Raw genomic sequence first — 19,194 nt, 5'->3', positions numbered from 1 at the left:
ATTCCTCCCTCTCTTTCTGCCCCTCCCCTAATCATGCTCTGTCTCTCAAAAAAATAAATGTTAAAAAAGAAACATATCGTGAATATAAAATTTTTATTTATTTTTTGCTTCAGATTAGTGCTTCTTATAAAAATAACATTTAGGAATTTCCACTCACAGGACAGGTTATAGGTCCTGTGACCTATATCCTGTGAATCCTGTGAATATCCAATGACGACAATCAAAAAATATGTTTTGAAGATTTAGTATGTGTTTGGTATTAAAGAGCTCCTAAATCTGCACATGGTTAGCATTAGCAAGATTAAGATTAGACAGCTGATTTCTGGCTAATGATTATTAAAGAAGAATACTGAGGAAAATGTCAACAATTTCAATCAGTAAAAGAGTATGATTTTTCATTTCACAAAGGACGGTGTCATGTGTAGCAACGGCCTCACTTATAAGTTCAAGTATACCCACTTCAAGTGTTGTATTTTGATGCTTTTTTTTTCCCTTCTGGCAAATAGCCAACAAGATACAAACTGCTTCCAATTGGCAATCCAAACAAAGGAGGCATCATGGCTAACCACCTACTTGCCAAAGTCTGTGAAAGGCAAATTGCAAACTCTTGAGTATGGTTCAACCCCACCAAAAGGGGAAAAGTTGCTTCTTCTGCCTACCTTATTCCATGAAAATAAAAGTATACTTTGATTTCTGAAATGAATTTTTTAAATTTAGTATTAAGATTCAACAACTATCAGCATTTGCAACGCTGACTTTTCTAATACCCAGGAACATCCACTTAGGAGTTGTGCAACTAATTTGAAAAATTCAACAATGTTATATAAATATGAGTTATTACCAGTAGATAGTAGGAATAATCACATGATTCCTGATCATGCTATATTCAAGGTATAAACATAAGGTTGATTTTGCTGTGATTAAAGAATAAAAAAATGAAGAACACTTTCACTATGTATCTTTGTTCCTAATAATCTCCAAATATATCAGATAATACAGAGTACAAATGTTAACATACCTTTCAGTTAAAGGCCAAAAAAATGAGATTTAAGTAGTAAGATCATTTCCATTGGATTTTATATTAGTATCAATTAATGAGTTAATTAATTAACCTTAATTCTTTTTCCTTTGATTTAATCTCGCCCAATTGAATGGGTCTCTTTTGGTTGATCAATGCGATACAGAAACTCTGCAGGCAAGAAGTATCCAAGATAGTCCACTGTGTCTGGGGTAGTGTCATAATGGTAGTGTCCACCTTCTCCGTGATGACTAAAACAATGGGTGTGCTCCAATCGCAAATCGAAGCCCTAGGACAACAGACAAGCTATGTGTCAGTATTTAAATGATTTTGGATAGGAATTGTTTAAGGGGGGGGGGGAGACCTTCTTGTTTGTTATGGTTTTTAATTAGTTTTAAAGTAATACAAAATTTAATTCAAAATTCAAAGCATGAAAAAGGATATATTTGGTAAAATGTGTCCTTACATCTTCTGCCTTTACCGCTTACCCCGTTTCCTTGCAGGGAGCCAGTGTTTATGGAGTTTCTTATATATTCTTCCAGAAATATTTACTTTTTTACTCACATTTTTACTCTGTACATACTGTTCTGAATATTGGTTTCTTCATTTAAAAATACAGCTTGAGACCTTAGTATATCAGATCATAAAAGGACTGCTTCTTTCTTTTACATCCACATAGCATTCTATTGCAGACAGACAGCAATTCCACTAATTCCCAACTGACATTTAGATTATTTCAAATTCTATTAGAGTAATGCTATCATAAATAACCTTTTAACTAATAATTTTACATACTTAACACATATATTTAAGGATAAATTCCTAGACATGTAATCGCTGGATCAGAAGTCAGTATTGTGGTAGATGCTGCTTTCTCTGAATTGGTCTCTATTTCTAGTGTCTAGTGTTTAGAATATAAGGAATAGTATGACAAGCAACAAATAAGACGATAGGAGACCTGAATCCTGGTCTTGATTCTACTATTTAATAATATGACTTTGGGTGTCATGTAAAATAGCTGTGCCTTCAGTTGCTCAAAAGTACAATCTACCCTGCCTAACTCATAGGGGTGTTAGCCAACTGCCTCCTCATCTTCCAAGATAATTCTGGAGACTATCCTGATTTTTAAATGGCAACACAGAAAGTACCTAATTTTAAAAGAATATCCTAAAGCCCAAGCATGATCACTGTATTATACTGCAATATTAAAGACAGACATAAACTTACTGGGTCTCTGGAGACAAAAACTGGCAGACAAACCAAAGGAGCTTTCATCTCATAAAAGTGCAACCATTTATTCACCTCCTCATCAGAGTTCAATGGGCAGGAAGAAAATTCTGCGGGCTACAATAAAAGAACGTTCTAAATATATAGAATATTATTGAGAATTAAAATGTAAATTATTTCTAACTTCATTACATTAAATCTAAGCCTTCTTATAGATTTGACTGCTTTTAGAATCAAAACAAGTTATGCACCATAGTTTTCAAAAGGATCACCAGCCTACGTGGCTTAGTCGGTTGGGTGACCGACTTCAGCTCAGGTCTGTGGGTTTGAGCCCTTTGTCGGGCTCTGTGCTGACAGCTCAGAGCCTGGAGACTGCCTCAGATTCCGTGTGTGTCTCTCTCTCTTCTCCTGTCCCCCTTGTGTTCTATCAAAAGTAAGGAAACATTAAAAAAATTTTTTTAATTAAAAAAAAAACCCAAAAGGATCATCAATCAAGGGTATAAGCTAAAATACGTGAATGAAGAAATGAAGGAATGAGTCTTCTACTATCTTTTTCATAGCATCTCAGTTTTCCTGGAAATATATCCTCATCCTAATTTTAAATCTCATTATTGCTACCAGTATATTGAGGGGTGTGTGTGGGGGGGAAGCAAGGCATTAGAGGTTGGTAGAAGCATCAAAAAGAATAAAAGAAACTTAAGGAGGCAAAGAACAAAATAAAACAAAAAAACTTGTATTACAAAGCACTGCTAAAAGAAATTTAAAAAGACTCCAAGGGGCCACCTGGGTGGCTCACTGGTTAAGCATTTGACTTTGGCTCATGATCTTGTGGTTCATGATTTTGAGCCCCACATTGGGCTCTCTGCTGACAGCTCAGAGCCTGGATGCTGCTTCAGATTCTGTGTCTCCCTCTCTCTCTGCCCCTCCCCTGCTCGTGTTCTCTCTCTCTCAAAAATAAAACATTAAAATACTTTAAAAGACTCCGATAAATGGAAAAAATATCCTGTGTTCATGAATTGAACTTAGTATTGTTAAGATGTTAATACTACCAAAAGCAACTTAAAGATTCAATGCAATCCCTATTAAAATCCCAATAAAGTTTTTTGTTAAAATAGAAGAATCCATCATAAAATTCATGAGGAATCTCAAGGGACCCTGGAGAGCCAAACCAATCTTCGGGGAAACAAGAAAGCTGGAGACCGAGCAATTCCTGATATCAAAGTTACTACAAGTAATCAAAACAGTGTAACACTGGCATAAAGACAGACATACAAATCAGTGGAATAGCATAGAGATCCCAGAAATAAACCCTTGCATACATGGTCAAATAATTTTCAATAAGGGTGTCAAGACCATTCAATGGAAATGGACTGTCTTTTTCAAAAAATGGTGCTGCGAAATATGAATATTGATGTGCAAAAGAGAGAGGGAAGTTGAACTCTTAATTTATACATGTACAAAAATGAACTCAAAATGGATCAAAGACCTAGCTATAAGAGCTAAAATATAAAACTGAGGGGGGCGCCTGGGTGGCTCAGTCAGTTAAACGTCCGACTTCAGCTCAGGTCATGATCTCACGGTTCGTGGGTTTGAGCCCCGCATTGGGCTCTGTGCTGACAGCTAACTCAGAACCTGGAGCCTGCTTCAGTTCTGTGTCTCTTTCTCTCTCTGACCCTCCCCTGCTCACACTGTCTCTCTCTCTCTCAGAAATAAATAAAAAACATTTAAAAAATAATAATAAAATATAAAACTGAGAAGAAAACTTAAAGGAAAAGTTTCAGGTCATAGGATTTTCACCACAATTTCTTGCACATGACATCAAAAGTACAGGCGCAACAAAGGGAATAATAAATAAGTGGGACTACATCAAATTACAAATGTCTGCGCTATAAAGGAGACAAGCTTCACAGCATCTTCACCAGCAGATTCGACCTCAAGAAACCACTTTCCTTGTTCATCCATAAGAAGCAACTCCTCATCTGTTCAGGTTTAATCATGAGAGTGCAGTAACTTAGTCCCACCTTCAGGCTCCACTTCTAATTCTAGTTCTCTTGCTGTTTCTACCACATCTGCCGTTAATTCCTCCACTTAATTGAATCCCTCAAAGTCATCTATGGGAATTGTAATCAAATTCATCCAAACTCCTATTTATGTTGATATTTTGATCTCTTCTCATGAATCACAAATGTCCTTAATAGTATCTAGACTGGTGAATCCTTTCCAGGTTTTCAATCGACTTTGCCCTGAGCTGCCATATTTCTATGGCAGCTATAATCTTAAGAAATGTATTTTTTAAAAATTTTTAATGTTTATTTTTGAGAGAGAGAGACAGAGCACCAGCGGGGGAGGAGCAGAGAGAGGAAGACAGAATCCAAAGCAGGCTCCAGGCTTCGAGTTGTCAGCACAAAGCCCAATGTAGGGCTCGAACCCATGAACCATGAGATCATGACCTGAGCCAAAGTTGGATGGTTAACCAACTGAGCCACCCAGGTGCCCCTAAAATGTATTTCTTCAATAATAAAACCTGAAAGTTGAAATTACTCCTTGATCCATGGGCTGCAGAATGGATGCGATGTTAGTACTCATGAAAACATGCTCAGTCTGGATCACTTGCTGCAACTTCTACATCAGCATCTGCTGCTTCACCTTGCACTTCTATGTTATGGAGACAGCTTCTTTTCTTAAACCTCATGAACCAACCTCTGCTAGTTTCAAACTTTTCTTCTGCAACTTCCTCACCCCTTTCAGCCTTCATAGAATGGAAGAAGGGCCTTGCTCTGGATTAGGCTTTGGCTTAAGGGACTGTTATGGCTGGCATGATCTTCCATCCAGACCACTAAAACTTCCTCCATATCAGCAATAAGGCTATTTTCACTTTCTTACCATTTGTGGATTCAATGGAGTAACACTTCTAATTTTCTCCATCAAGGCTTTTTCCTCTGCATTCACACCTTGGCTATTTGGGTGAGAGGTCTAGCTTTTGGTCTTCCTTGGCTTTTGACCTGCCTGCTTCACTAAGTTTAATCGTGTCTAGTCTTTAATTTAAAGTGAGAGATGTGTGATTCTTCCTTTCACTGGAACACTGAGAGGCCACTGTAGGGTTAGTAACTGGCCTAATTTCAATATTGTTGTGTCCCAGGGAATAGGGAGGCCTGAGGAGACGGAGAGAGACAGGGGAATGGCCGGTTGGTGGAAAAGTCAAAACATACCAACATTTATTAAGCTGCTAATTTTACATGGGTGCAGTTTGTAGCACCCCAAAGCAATTACAATAGTTACATCAAAGATCACTGATGATGGATCGCCATAACAAATATAATAATGAAAAAGTTTGAAATATTGTGAGAATTACCAAAATGTGACCCAGAGATGGGAAGTGAGCAGAGGCTGTTGGGAAACTAGTGCCAAAAGACTTGCTCGATGCAGTGTTGCCACAAACCAATGTATGAAAAATGCAGTATCCGTGAATGCAGTAATGTGAAACACAATAGTACGAGGTATGCTCATAGTTAATAATAAAGTATTGTGTACTTGAGTTTTTAAAATTCCTGTAATTATTTGGCATTTACAAATAGGTTTATCTATGATTCTGTTTTTTAACAGTTTGGAAAACTAAGTAGTTTCATAAATGTTGTGTCTTTCTTTGCAAAATCAGCTGACTTGCCATTTAAAATTATCAGGATAAAAAACATTAAACCCAAACATTTTTGATGAGTTTAGTGATAAAATGAAAAGGAGATTAAGTTGTAGTTACTTTTACACTTCATTCATTCACTTACCTACAAAAAATTATTTTAGCACTAGAATGCCCTGGGTCTTGCTTCATACGGTATTCCATCCTTACTGTCTCATAAACTTATATAATTAGCCCATAAGTTTATAATTCTCATAATGAGTGCTTTCCCCAAAACCACAACCATCTGGATAGCAAAGTCTACATACGGAGTTTGGGATTCTGGCAGTAAAAATGATAATCCAAAAAAAAATGATAATCCATTTCTAAGGCTTATACTCACATCTATCTATATCTTAAAAACACAAAGAAACTTCCAATATATTAACATAAATATAGAACTCTAGTTAGATACTATCTTACAGTATGATTTACAGTATTGTCTGTCAATTAAGTTTTAAAGTAACACACGGGGCACCTGGGTGGCTCAGTCAGGTAAGTGTCCAACTGTTGATTTCCACTCAGGTCATAACCTCATGGTTTGTGAGACTGAGCCCTGTGTTGGGCTCTCCACTGAGTGTGGAGCCTGCTTGGGATTCTTAATTCTCCTTCTCTCTCTGCCCTTCTCCTAATCGCTCTCTTTCTCTCTCAAAATAAAAGAAATAAACTTAAAAAAAAAAAAGGATTGGGGCACCTGGGTGGCTCAGTCGACTGAGTGGGCAACTTCAGCTTGGGTCATGATCTCACAGTTCATGGGTTTGAGTCCCACGTCGGGCTCTGTGCTGACAGCTCAGAGCCTGGAGCTTGCTTCAGATTCTGTGTCTCTCTCTCTCTCTCTGACCCTCCCCCTCTCTGACTCTGTGTCTCTCTCTCAAAACTAAATAAACATTAAAAAAAATTTTTTTAAATAAAAAGGACTTGATTAAAAAAAATAATAAAAATTAAAAAAATTTTAAAAGGATTAAATAAATAAATAAAATTAATACAATCATAGTAAAAGCATTCAGGGTATTTTAAGGTTTCTCAATGTATATTAAAAAAATCTCAAGATCTTGGAGTGCCTGGGTGGCTCAGTTGTTTAAGCATCCAACTTCGGCTCAGGTCATGATCTCACGGTTTGTGGGTTTGAGCCCTCCATTGGACTCTGTGCTGACAGCTAGCTCAGAGCCTGGAGCCTGTCTTCAGATTCTGTATCTCCCTTTCTTTCTGTCCCTCCCCTGCTCGTGCCTGTCTCTCTCAAAAATAAATAAAAACATAAAAAAATTTTTTAAAAATCTCAAGACCTTAAATATGTGCACGTACATACCCATATACACAGGTACACAAAGACCCTTACCATTATATGAGTCTTCGCTTTTCCCTTCTGAATTACGAAAGTACCTCCCATGCCTACAGGCTTATCTCCATAATGTTTTTCAAGAGTTTGTCTCATACAAGTCACAAAGTTAAGTTTTCCAGTTCTTCCTTTGGCTTTCACCTCAATGACCTAGAGAGGATACAAATACGCATACCATTGTTCTAAGCTGCAAAATTTTATGTGAATAACTATCCAAGTGAAACATATGATCTAATGCCATTAAGCAAATATTCACTTGTTTGCTTGGAGCACACACATAGGAGTTGAGCCGAGGTATCTCAATCCTGTCTTGATCAATGATACATATTGTATCACTGTGTACACACACACACACAGGATGAGTTATCATTTACTCTAGTAAGTCTTATTCATGTTTTCTTGGACAGAGAGAGTTATAGCAAAGTCCTCCATTGAGCTCTAGAGATACTTATCATTTACATGTTAAAGTGACAAAAGGTTGAGAATTCCTGTCTTAAAGGGTTAACCTCTAGTAATTTAGAAGCGAGGAGAAATGATTACCTGTTCTCCCTTCCCTTAAAATTCTGGACTTGTGTTACCTCCACTTAATTAGGTCTTTTTACTTCACTACCTGGCTTCTCAAAGTAGCTGAAGCAGCTCCCTCTATTTGAAAACCTGAGAGTTCTCACAACTGCTAACATTGAAATGATCTTTTTGTGTTCTAACAGGAAGCAAATATGAAGTGAGGCATTAATTTTTCTTACCTCTTTCTTGCTGTAAGATTTTGCTACCGCCATTTCTGTCTAGCTTAACCAATGTCTGATCAATCAGTAATGAACAAATTACCTACATAGGAACTGCACGCAGGCATTATCTATTTCAGCTGTGACTCACTCTGCACATGAATATGACTACCTTTTATTCCTCAGAAAACAAGGTATTGGTTACTAAGTATTCTTCACCACAGTTTTAAATAAGACTTTCAGGGGTGCCTGGGTGGCTCAGTCGGTTAAGCGTCTAACTTTGGCTCAGGTCATGATCTCGCGGTTTGTGGGTTCGAGCCCTCATCAGGATCTGTGCTGACAATTAGCTCAGAGCCTGGGGCTTGTTTTGGATTTTGTGTCTCCCTCTCTGACTCTCCCCTGCTCACGTTGTCTCTCTCTCTTTCAAAAATAAATAAAAACATTAAAAAAAAAAAAAGACTTTCAACTTGTCTGTAGTATTCTCTGAATCTTTAATAACTGGCTTATTCAAAGAAATTTGACTTTGCTAGTTTTGACTTTTCTTAAGAAAACTGTATATCTGGCAGTACAAGTTCAAATTTTTAGCTGAGAACTTCTGGAGAATACTGTGTTTTTGTGAACAAAAAATCACCTTTCCAGGTTGGCCCTCACTGGCAAAAAGATTAGCCAGTAATGCACACCCAAAATCGTGATATTTCTCACTGTATTTCTCGAGCAGGCACCCTCCATCTGCAGGGTTAACACGGGCGAAGTAGCTTCCATTTACTGGGGATTTGTGTTCACTTTCTGTTTGAATAACCGGTATAAACTGAAAATAAGAGTAAATAAGAAGAGTAAATCAGTCATTCCTGACATCAATATGCAAAGAGAATATCTTGAGTATCCTTAAGATATTTTATTTCAGGACCTATTAAGAAAATATGAAGTATGGAATATTTAATTTTACGTTCAAAATGTTGAAGATTTATAAACACCAAAAAATTGAAAAAAACATTTTATAAAATGTTTACAGTATTTCTTACAGTGTTCCAATACCCTTGTAAATTGGGCTTTAAATTTTAGACATTTTTTCTATCTTGGACATTAGGTAAATTATATTACACTTTCTACAAAAGAACCTTGTATGACTATTGAGTAATGGTCACATCTCAAGAGGTGCAGGAATGGGCAGACTTAAGAGGTCTTTGACTTTTCTAGTCTAGAGATGTGAAGAGTGTTTTTATGTTGTAAACACACTAACACACACAGTAATAGATAGTATCTTTTGTAAAGAATCATTATACCACTGGAGTAGTTCCTTGCTATTTAGTCTAAAAGAGGGAATATTTGAGAATCATTAAATATTCCATTCATCTTCTGATCAAAAGCTGCTTTCATATCAAAAGGAAAGATTTACAGTGAAGGTAGGAATTCTATGGTGGATAAGCATTAAAATCCTGCACAATCCAGCGTCCTCAGCAGACCACATCAGGACATTAGGCTCCTCTCACACAGAGTGTATATTCTAGAAAATCTGAAATTAGAGGCTGGTGCTCCATTACAGCGGAACATGTGTTATAGTCCAAATCTGTATCAAACAAGATCAAATCTGTAAAGAAAGATGGTATCAACCACTTATAATTCATTCAGAAAGTAGACTTTCTGGTAGGGCAATAGAAGAAAAATAGGTAAACCAAATGTCAAATCGATGAAATAAAAAAATTAAATAATAAAAAAATTAAAAAAAAATAATTACACGTATGCTGACCTCAGAATTGAACCCAAGAGTCTGAAATGGGCCTGCTCCTGCTCCAAGAATAAAAGCTCCAGGAAGCTTAATCTCTTTTGCAATCTTATTTACGTCATAAACCTACACAAGAAGAAAAAATATTATTTAAATCATAACTTATACAAATCTTTACTTTTTTTGACTGAGTCCACACTGGTCAATGGATGTACTAATAATAAGAAGATGAATCAACTCAACTTCTTATAATCTTCATGGGAATGTGAAAAGTAAAAGTTCACTTACTTTTGTTTTATTTGCAAGAGGCAATAAGTAAGGCACCCCTCCTACTTCTGCAATTCTAGTTTTCCCACAGATGCCTAAAAAAAAAGTAATTTTAAAAGTAGGCAAACCTCTCACTTAGGTATAAAATGCCAGAAGGCACTAATTTAGTTTATTAAGAGTACATAACTTTTCCATTCTAATAGTTTCACAAATAGTAGGGATTGAAAGATGAAAATAGCTATGATACCTATCCTATTCTAACTACTCGTACTTCTAATACTGTTATCATCAAACATAAAGGAGACAGAAAGTTGACAATAGAGCAAGGGCTAGAATTGAAGCCAAAATTTAGATAGGATGAGATTTCTACAACTAGTCTGTAATGATCTATTCCCTTAAAAATCTGTGCTTTTGGGGCGCCTGGGTGGCTCAGTCAGTTAAGCATCTGACTTTGGCTCAGGTCATGATCTCACTGCTTGTGTGTTCGAGCCCCATGTCAGGCTCTGTGCTGGCAGCTTAGAGTCTGGAGCCTGCTTTGGATTCTTTCTCCCTCTCTCTCCTCCTCCCTGACTTGTGCTCTCTCTTTCAAATATAAATAAACATTAAAAAAAATTTTTTTTTAAAAACTCTGTTCCTTTGGTGGAGAGGGAGTTGGCTAAAATTGTACTTTAATATAAAATATTTTGCTTTGATAGAATATTAGTTCTTTAAGAAATCCATATTGGGACAGCCTCTTGTCAAAGTTGTTTATAGAAATGTAATTAATTAGAGATAACTTCAGATGTTGGGAACTTTTCTAAAAAATTTTTTTCATGTTTATTTATTTTCGAGACAGAGGGAGACAGGGCATGAGCAGGGGAGGCGCAGAGAGAGAGGGAGACACAGAATCTGAAACAGGCTCTGAGCTGTCAGCACAGGGCCTGATGTGGGGCTCAAACCCATGAATTGTGAGATCATGACCTGAGATGACGTCGGATGCCCAACCAACTGAGCCACCATGCAGATGCCACCAGATATTGGGAACTATCTACTTACACTTTTAATTAACATCACAGGTACAGGACTAGACACAATTTGGGAAAGGCACCTTCTTTTTTTTTTTTTTTAACATAAAGTGGAAAATAATTGTCTTTTCATTTGAAAAAAAATAGCCTTGTCAGTTTTATACTAACAATATCACAAAATAAAGTATACATACAGCTATTTCTTTAGCTACACAGAAGGCAGATGTACAAAAGTTTTATAGATTGCATTTATAATTAGGGATTTTAGAAGTATCTTCCATGGGATCATTGGAAGAAATTACTCGTGGATAAGAGTCTGTCTCATAAGTGATAGTAATGCTGAAATTTATTTATTTATTTATTTATTTTTGTTTTGTTTTTTTTAATGTTTTATTTATTTCTAGGAGAGAGAGAGAGAGACAGCGTGAGCAGGGGAGGGTCAGAGAGAGAGGGAGTCACAGACTGAAACAGCCTCCAGGCTCTGAGCTGGCAGTCAGCACAGAGCCCGACGCGGGGCTCGAACCCACGAACCGCGAGATCATGACCTGAGCGAAAGTCGGACGCTCAACCGACTAAGCCACCCAGGCGCCCCATAATGCTGAAATTTAAAGAAACCATTAACGGACCGTTTTAGTAGTCCCGGGAAAAGACAAGTAATGAGCTAAAAATGGGGACTGTAGAGATGGAGAAGAGTAGATTAAGAAAGAGGACAAGGGAGAGTATAGTGATGGAATATGCTAACTTTTAGACATGCTGACCTCAAGTTGTCCTTAGCATCAATAGGTGGAGGTGCCCTGTGGACAGCTGGAATTAAGTGATCTACAGCCAAGAAAGAGAGAAAGACCCAGCTAGGTAAGATGTGCAGATTTCAAGTTCCTGTATCTCAACAGTAATTTGAAATCACAGGAGTAGATGGAAAAGTGCAGAGGGACTGTACAGAGTAAGAAGAGGTTGAGGAAAGAATTCTAGAAAGTGTCAGAATTTAAGAGCCTGCCAGCAGAGGAAGAAAGACATCATGGATGTAGGAAAGGCACCAAGGAAGAAAAGGCGAAAGAGTCACGAAGAGAGGAGAGAGAACTAAGGGGAGAGAGAATGTCAGGCAGTGATGGCCGAATACTACAAAGTATGTGAGAAACCAAGTAATACTAGTAAACATACCAAAGTCATTGGTGACTTCAGTCACACCAGTTTATATAGAAAGTACCTAACGTTTGTGAAAGATCAGTAATATATATGTACATATCTAGCTTCCTTAGTGTTGCAATTTAAAGGCTTACAATTTATTGGCTAGAAACCTCTTTGGATGACAGAATTAAAATTAATCACTTTTTCTTTTCCTTGTACTCTTCTGTGTTTTCTAATTTTTTAATTTTACTTTAATTAACTACTTATTTAGTGGGGAGAATATATTATAATCCTCTGGTACAGAAGACTTCGAGAATGTACAAGTATACTTAAAATCAACGACTGTTTAAGCTGGAAAGACCCAGAAGGAACATGAAAGCCAAATCTCTTCATTTTAATATATCTGAAGCCCAAATACATTATTTGGCTTACTTTAGGGTAATGAAATCTGTACATGGCAGAGAGAGAAGCAGAGTCCAGGACTTCTGTGTAAAATGACTTTTTAACAAACATGTCAGTAACATAATCAAAGAGGCAGTGTGAGTGTTTATCTCCAAATTCCTCATTATAATAGGGTACAATGGGAGAAGGTCGGACTTTCAAAACAGATTTGGATTTGAATCCTGATTATGACTACTGTTGGTCTTGCCTAGCCTCTCTGAGCTTCAGTCTTCTCATCTCTAGACTGGGGTGAGCACATACTTTGCAGTGTTACTGTCAAAATTAAGACACTGAATATAGGTGTTTATTTATCATACAAGTTATATTACATTTGTAAATATTTATATTTACTTCTTACTTTAAACATTGGCTGGATGATCACTAGGCAAGTAAGTATTTACAAATGACTCAAATACAAGGCATTTAATATTTCTCCCGGTCTTGAATAAATAAATAAAAACTGAAAAATTTACATTTCCTTAACAGTCACTCCAACAGTTAAAAACAAAACTCTTATGTGATACCAAGGATTCTAGCCTAATGAATATTGATGATATAACCCATGAAAATAACAAATGCATAAAACAGTATTTTCTCACAAAGGAATAAAATGAAATCTGCTCAATTTAAGAAAACTGCACAGAAATTCAGCACAATTTAGTCTTAAACTTTGGAACAATATCTTTTATTTGTAGATAATTTAAGACAACCCTTCATAATAATTCTGGTTTCAGAATAAGATCGGGACGGAAAAAAGTGAACTGCAAAAACTGTTTACCTTTTACAGGAAAGGTAAATGGCTCCTTAGTCAAATCAGGGCAGTCGACCACAGACACCTGGACATCAGCAAAGTTATCCTTGAGCCCCTTCTGCAGAACTGACAGACAAGGAGAAGGGTTAACATCAGATAAAACTTTGCCACCATATATCAAATCTTTCCTCAACATTTTGGATATCATGCTCGCAGTCTAAATTTGTATAATTAAAAGGCAGCGCAGGGAGAGGGCAAGGGGAGGGGACTCATTCAGTTGGTAGAGCGAGGGACTCTTGATCTTGGGGTCACGAGTTCAAGCCCCATGTTGGGTACAGGGCTTACTATAATTAAAAAAAAAAAAACAGCAAGGGGTGCTTGGGTGGCTCAGTTGGCTAAGTGTCCAATTTGGGTTCAGGTCATGATCTCACAGTTCTCAGGTTTGAGGCCCACATAGGACTCTGTGCTGTCAGCTTGGAGCCTGGAGCCTGCTCCAGATTTCTGTGTCTCCCTCTCTCTCTGTTCCCCACTCACCTGTCTCTCAAAAATAAACAAACATTAAAAAAAAAAAAAAGAGAGAGAGGGAAATGGTCTTACTAATGAATATAATTAGACATTAGACACACAATTAATCACAAGGTCTTGTTAATGAATATAATTAGACATTAGACACACAATTAATCACAATATAATTAAACACAAATACCCTCTATCAAAATCACTATAATCTGTAGAGATTTAAACACTGCACTAAGGTGAGGACTACTTTCCTTTTGGGGACAGAATTCCAAAGACCTATTGAAATGTATATATTTTAAACTGTTAGAAAGTAAGCAATTACATGTAACAACTTCATTAACACTTGAAGAGGAAATGTTGAGCAAAAGAAGTACGACACAAAAGAGATTATATGACTTCGCTTACACAGACTTCAAAATCGGGCAACTCGTCTAAGGTGACAGAAGTCAGAATAGTGGTTACCTCTTTGGGTAGAGATAGTGACTGGCTAAATAACTGATGGCATCTTCTGGAATGCCAGAAATATTTTATATCTCAGTCTGGGTGATAGCGACATGGATGTAGCATGTTAAAATCCATCAAGATGTAACACTTAAGATTAGTGTGCTTTACTGCAGACATGTTATAACTCAATAAAAGAAGGAAAAAAGGAAACATATTTCAAAGTTATAAAGCTAGGAGCGATATACTTTTTTTTTTTTTTTTAAGGTTAAGAGCTAAGAAGAGGCTAGCCAGGTTTTTGTTTTTTTTTTTAATGTTTATTTATTTTTGAGAGACAGAGACAGAGCATGAACAGGGGAGGAGCAGAGATAGAGGGAGACACAGAATCCAAAGCAGGCTCCAGACTCTGAGCTGTCAATGCAGAACCTGAAGCGGGGCTTGAACCCATGAACCGTGAGATCATGACCTGAGCTGAAGTTGGACACTTAACTGACTGAGCCACCTAGGTGCTCCAGGAGCAATGTACTTCTAAGGATGGAAAGTTTCCATAAGTATTTCTCTCATAGTAGTGTCAGCCATTAGTTTAAGTTTTGTAGAATCAGCCATTTCCAAAACATGAAGTCATCCTAATCTAGCCATACAGACATTCTATACCACATCTTTTATCTATATGAAAACAGAAACCAAATTGCCTGGAAAATTCCCCTACCTAAACTAATGAATTTAGTTTAGTTCTAAATAAATTTAGAGCTAATTTATTAATTAGCAGGCTAATGAATGTATAAATTATAAGATTTCAGCATGTGGAAATATAGTTAAATCTATTTTTTACTGATTACAAAGAGACCAAATTCTTACTATAGGATTTTATGTAAAATTGAAAGTAAATTTTAAGTCAAAAAACTTAGATTCATTTCTATTTTGTACTGAAAATATCCTGTACCTATAGAAAGAACATATAGAAACACAGACACAGAGGCACCTGGATGGCTCAACTGGTGCCATCCAATTGAGGAAAAAATAGGAAGGTCAGAAGAAGAGAGTCACAACCAAACAAAACCTGAGTATGCTTCTTGACTTCTACCTTAATCAGGAAGACAGATGAACTATCAGGATGGGTGCACTTTGAAAAGTAAGGGTAGGTTATAGTTACCACCAGAATACAATCTAAAGGCCATAAATCAAATGTTAGCTTTCTGACAGACTATATAGTTTTGGGTTAGTACTGTTTCTGGCTTCATTTCATATTCCTAGTTTTACTTTCTTTTTCTTATCTGTCACCCCACCTAATCTTGCAAAGCTGCCTTAAATTCCTGTTTGAACAAGGGGAAGTGCATAAAAATATATACTGACAGAAAATCTAAGCAAGTTCATTGGCAGTCTATCATAACAGAAGAAGGGGAAAAAGTACTAATGTTAAGAACATGATTAATATATCACAGATTTCATACTTAAAGAATATTGTAACTAGTAAAAGTTAAAATGGTGTGACTTTTTGGGCATCACACACTTAAATATTGGATTACTATATTCATTTTCACTCTGTAAAGTTGGTATCTTACCAAGAATCTTCAAGTGGTGAGTTTAGTTTTTTTTTGGAGGGGCATAATTTTGGACTTTCTCAATAAAAATAGTACAGAAGAGACACTATAAAGGAAAATGAAATTTCTGCATCGAAAATACTATTGTACAATTTATGCCTTACAATATTTTTATTTTTAATTTTTCTTCCTTAGAATAATTTAAAAACCCTCAAAGTTAGTATTGTACTTACCTCCAGCAAGCTCCTCAAGACTTGGCACGTGAAAAGAGTACTCAGCACAAGCCATTTCTTTCTTCTTGAGGTGCAAGGACACAGGCGCCAAGCTATGGGAGGCTAATGGTCACAAGAGTTTCCCCTACATGAAGAATGAACAGCTGTTGCTCTGAAAAAGAACACTAAGAGTTCAGTTATACAAAAAGGGCAGAGGGCATTTGGGTTTCTTTCCTCACGGAAAGGCAACCACAGCTTCTAGTTTAATATTCCAAGGAAGAAATGACCTTTTTAAAATACTGATTCTTAAAACAGTCAACACTTCAAATAGACAAGGGGAAATGCCAAACCAAGAAGGCACGTGATTCTTTAGTCATAGATGTGGATTTAACACGGAGTTTTCTAATGGCTGGTCTAAGGAATATAGGTCTTGAAGCAAAAAGTAGTTTTTAAGGCCTACAAATAACTATTCAATTGGTTATAGATAACAGTATAAGCCGCTCAAGGAATTCTCTCATGGATAAATTGTGTTTTCTATATTTGACCACATAGGCTAAAAATTAAACACGTTTCTTAGACTATCACTTTTACAAAAGAAAATTTAAATTACTAAGAAAAGTGCAAATTCTGCAACTGAGTAGCTACTGAAATTCAAATTATTACTTTCACTTACAAATAAACATACTTTCTTGGTCAACAGCTTTTAAAAAAAATTTTTTTTTTTTTTATGTTTTATTTATCTCTGAGAGAGAGAGACAGCGTGAGCAGGGGAGGCTCAGAGAGAAAGGGAGACACGGGAATCTGAAACAAGTTTCAGGCTCTGAGCTAGCTGTCAGCACAGAGCCCGATGTGGGGCTCAAACCCACAAACTGAACCATGAGATCATGACCTGAGCTGAAGTCTGACGCTTAACAGGCTGATCCACCCAGGCGCCCCCTGGTCAACAGCTTTAACGTTCAATTATTCTAACCTGATTATAGTTTGATGTTTTAAATATATATGCTTAGTATCTTTTACAATAAGTAGACATATATACACAGAGATTAGTATCTTACCTTAAAAAAGAGTTCAGGAGATGAAGTGTGCAAGCAGAGGAAGCAAATTAAATGAAGAAAAAAACCCCTAAAACCCAAGCAAAAATAACGTAAGGTGGGCAGGGAGTCCCTCTCTAGACCAACTGCAACAAAGAATACAGGCACTATTCAGATTCTCATTAAAATTGTTAATGGGACACCTCATTAATTATTAATCTCAACAGCCTGATACAGGCTTTCTTAGTATGTGGAAGGTGGTCTTTCAACATCACTTGAAAAATCCACCCCCATTTTTTTTTTTTTTTAAATTTTCTAAAGACTCACAGGTTTCTTAGAAACTGGGTTTCTGGTTTTGATGATAATTTCAAACATCATATCCTCCACAAACATGCTATCGCATACAGGTAGGACTTCATATTTACATAAGTACTTCATCAAATACCAACTTTTATTACCCTTTATTTATATGATATGCATAATCTAGTCTCCCAAATAAAATATAAACTGTTGATAATGGGCCCCAAGTCCTATATCATCGTATTTCAGTGATCTCAAGCATGTTTTTCAGTTGATCAATCCATAATTGTTCAGGAATGAGACATTTTAACTTTTTCTTTGGAAATTAACTTCGGATGGACAGAAAATACACACCTAGACTTTCCAAATGTTAACATCTTATGTTTTCTTTATCAGAAAGCAGCAAGTGATAATTAAGAACATATCAAAATTTGCTCAATACTATATTTATAATAAGGAAAATAAAAGCATTCCAGGTATTCCTTGTAGGAATAATAAAGACAAGTTTAAATTCAAATACAATCCTAATTTTACACTTTGTACTATCTTTAAAGGGTCAGTTGTTTGTTTTTTTTCCTTTCCTCATCAAAACAGAAACAAAGTCCAAACCCGGGAGGCTACAGCTGAATAACTAGTTTGGAAATGTAGAACTTCAGGTTAGTCAGCAGTCCAGAAGGCAGTGTGGTAGTGTGTGTCTAAGTGTTTATGTGGGAGGTTGGCGTTGGGAGTGATGAGATAAAGGGGTTAGAAAAATTCTTTTTTTTAAAGTTAATTTTTTTTTCTTGAGAGAGAGAGAGAGAGAGAGAGAGAGAGAGAACAGGGGAGGGGCAGAGAGAGGGAGACACAGAATCTGAAGCAGGCTCCAGGCTCCAAGCTGCTAGCATAGAGCCAGAGCGGGGCTCGAACCCACGGACCGCGAGATCATGACCTGTGCTGAAATCGGATGCTGAACTGACCGAGCCACCCCCAAAAATTTTGATACAGGGGGCACCTGGGTGGCTCATGTCACTAACCGTTTGACTTCGACCCAGGTCATGGCTTTAGGAGAAAAAAACCCACCAAACTAGACTAGTTTAAAGTTTTAACACTCAGTTGCCTTTCAGAGAACTAAGTCAAAAACCCAGAAGAAAAAAACAATCCACCGCTGGTGTCTCTTGCGACACGTCGCCCAGCTGGAGGCTGACCCTCAGTTTGGAGGGAAAGAGTGAGCTAACAAAACAAATCCAAAGGTGGAGAGGGGAACGGGGTGTGCTATGGAGTAACACTGGCTTCCAGTACAAAGGTTACACATTTTGAGTTACGGTCAAAGCAGGAGCCTGTCGCAGTTTCACACAGAAGAGATTTCTTTTTTTTTTTTAATGTTTTATTTATTTCTAGGAGAGAGAGAGAGAGACAGCGTGAGCAGGGGAGGGTCAGAGAGAGAGGGAGTCACAGACTGAAACAGGCTCCAGGCTCCGAGCTGGCAGTCAGCACAGAGCCCGACGCGGGGCTCGAACCCACGAACCGTGAGATCATGACCTAAGCGAAAGTCGGACGCTTAACCGACTAAGCCACCCAGGCGCCCCAACTGAAGACAGAAGTAGACCTGACAAAACACAGCAGACACCACACTCAACTCCACGCACCCCCTCCTCCCCCTGCCCCAGGCTTTAGAAAACCAGACGGCGGCTCAGCAAATACGAGATACCAGAAACAGATCAGGCTGACTGGCTGCCTCTTCGCAGTTCACATCCACTCCGTTTGCTTCACCCTATTTGCCGAAAAGTTCTCGGCTATTCCACATATTTGTCGGGTTCCGTAAGCAAGCTGACTCCTGAACCTCGAGGATTCCATCTGTCAACCCTCCTCCGCTTTAAGGCGTTC

The 19,194-nt window shown here is 37.3% G+C and overlaps 1 protein-coding gene across 1 annotated transcript; it reads right to left on the bottom strand.

Annotated features, from left to right (window-relative positions):
* Positions 1–1,055: 1,055 nt before the first annotated feature.
* CUNH11orf54 (chromosome unknown C11orf54 homolog) lies at positions 1,056–19,168 on the bottom strand. Its single transcript, XM_039223877.1, has 10 exons — positions 19,019–19,168; positions 17,056–17,122; positions 16,022–16,172; positions 13,315–13,413; positions 9,988–10,061; positions 9,724–9,825; positions 8,608–8,784; positions 7,255–7,404; positions 2,246–2,362; positions 1,056–1,307 (listed from the first exon to the last, which is right to left on the bottom strand). Exons 3-10 carry the CDS (start codon positions 16,074–16,076, stop codon positions 1,134–1,136), a joined length of 948 nt encoding a protein of 315 aa, XP_039079808.1. The 5' UTR covers positions 16,077–16,172; positions 17,056–17,122; positions 19,019–19,168; the 3' UTR covers positions 1,056–1,133.
* Between the last annotated feature and the right edge of the window lie 26 nt (positions 19,169–19,194).

This window comes from Hyaena hyaena, unplaced genomic scaffold, assembly GCF_003009895.1.
Source record: "Hyaena hyaena isolate Hyena2069 unplaced genomic scaffold, ASM300989v1 scaffold_1478, whole genome shotgun sequence".
Classification (NCBI taxonomy): domain Eukaryota; kingdom Metazoa; phylum Chordata; class Mammalia; order Carnivora; family Hyaenidae; genus Hyaena; species Hyaena hyaena.
This window is presented reverse-complemented; position numbering and strand designations above follow the sequence as displayed.

Bases quoted from the DNA above. Each gene is read 5' to 3' on its own strand.
- CUNH11orf54 (XM_039223877.1), bottom strand. From the start codon at position 16,076: ATGGCTTGTGCTGAGTACTCTTTTCACGTGCCAAGTCTTGAGGAGCTT. The intron at 10,062-13,314 runs GTAAACAGTTTT...CTTTTTTTTTAG, and splicing joins ATTTACCTTTCCTGTAAAAG to GCATCTGTGGGAAAACTAGA. The intron at 8,785-9,723 runs GTCAGCATACGT...TCTTATTTTCAG, and splicing joins CTCTTGGGTTCAATTCTGAG to TTTATACCGGTTATTCAAAC.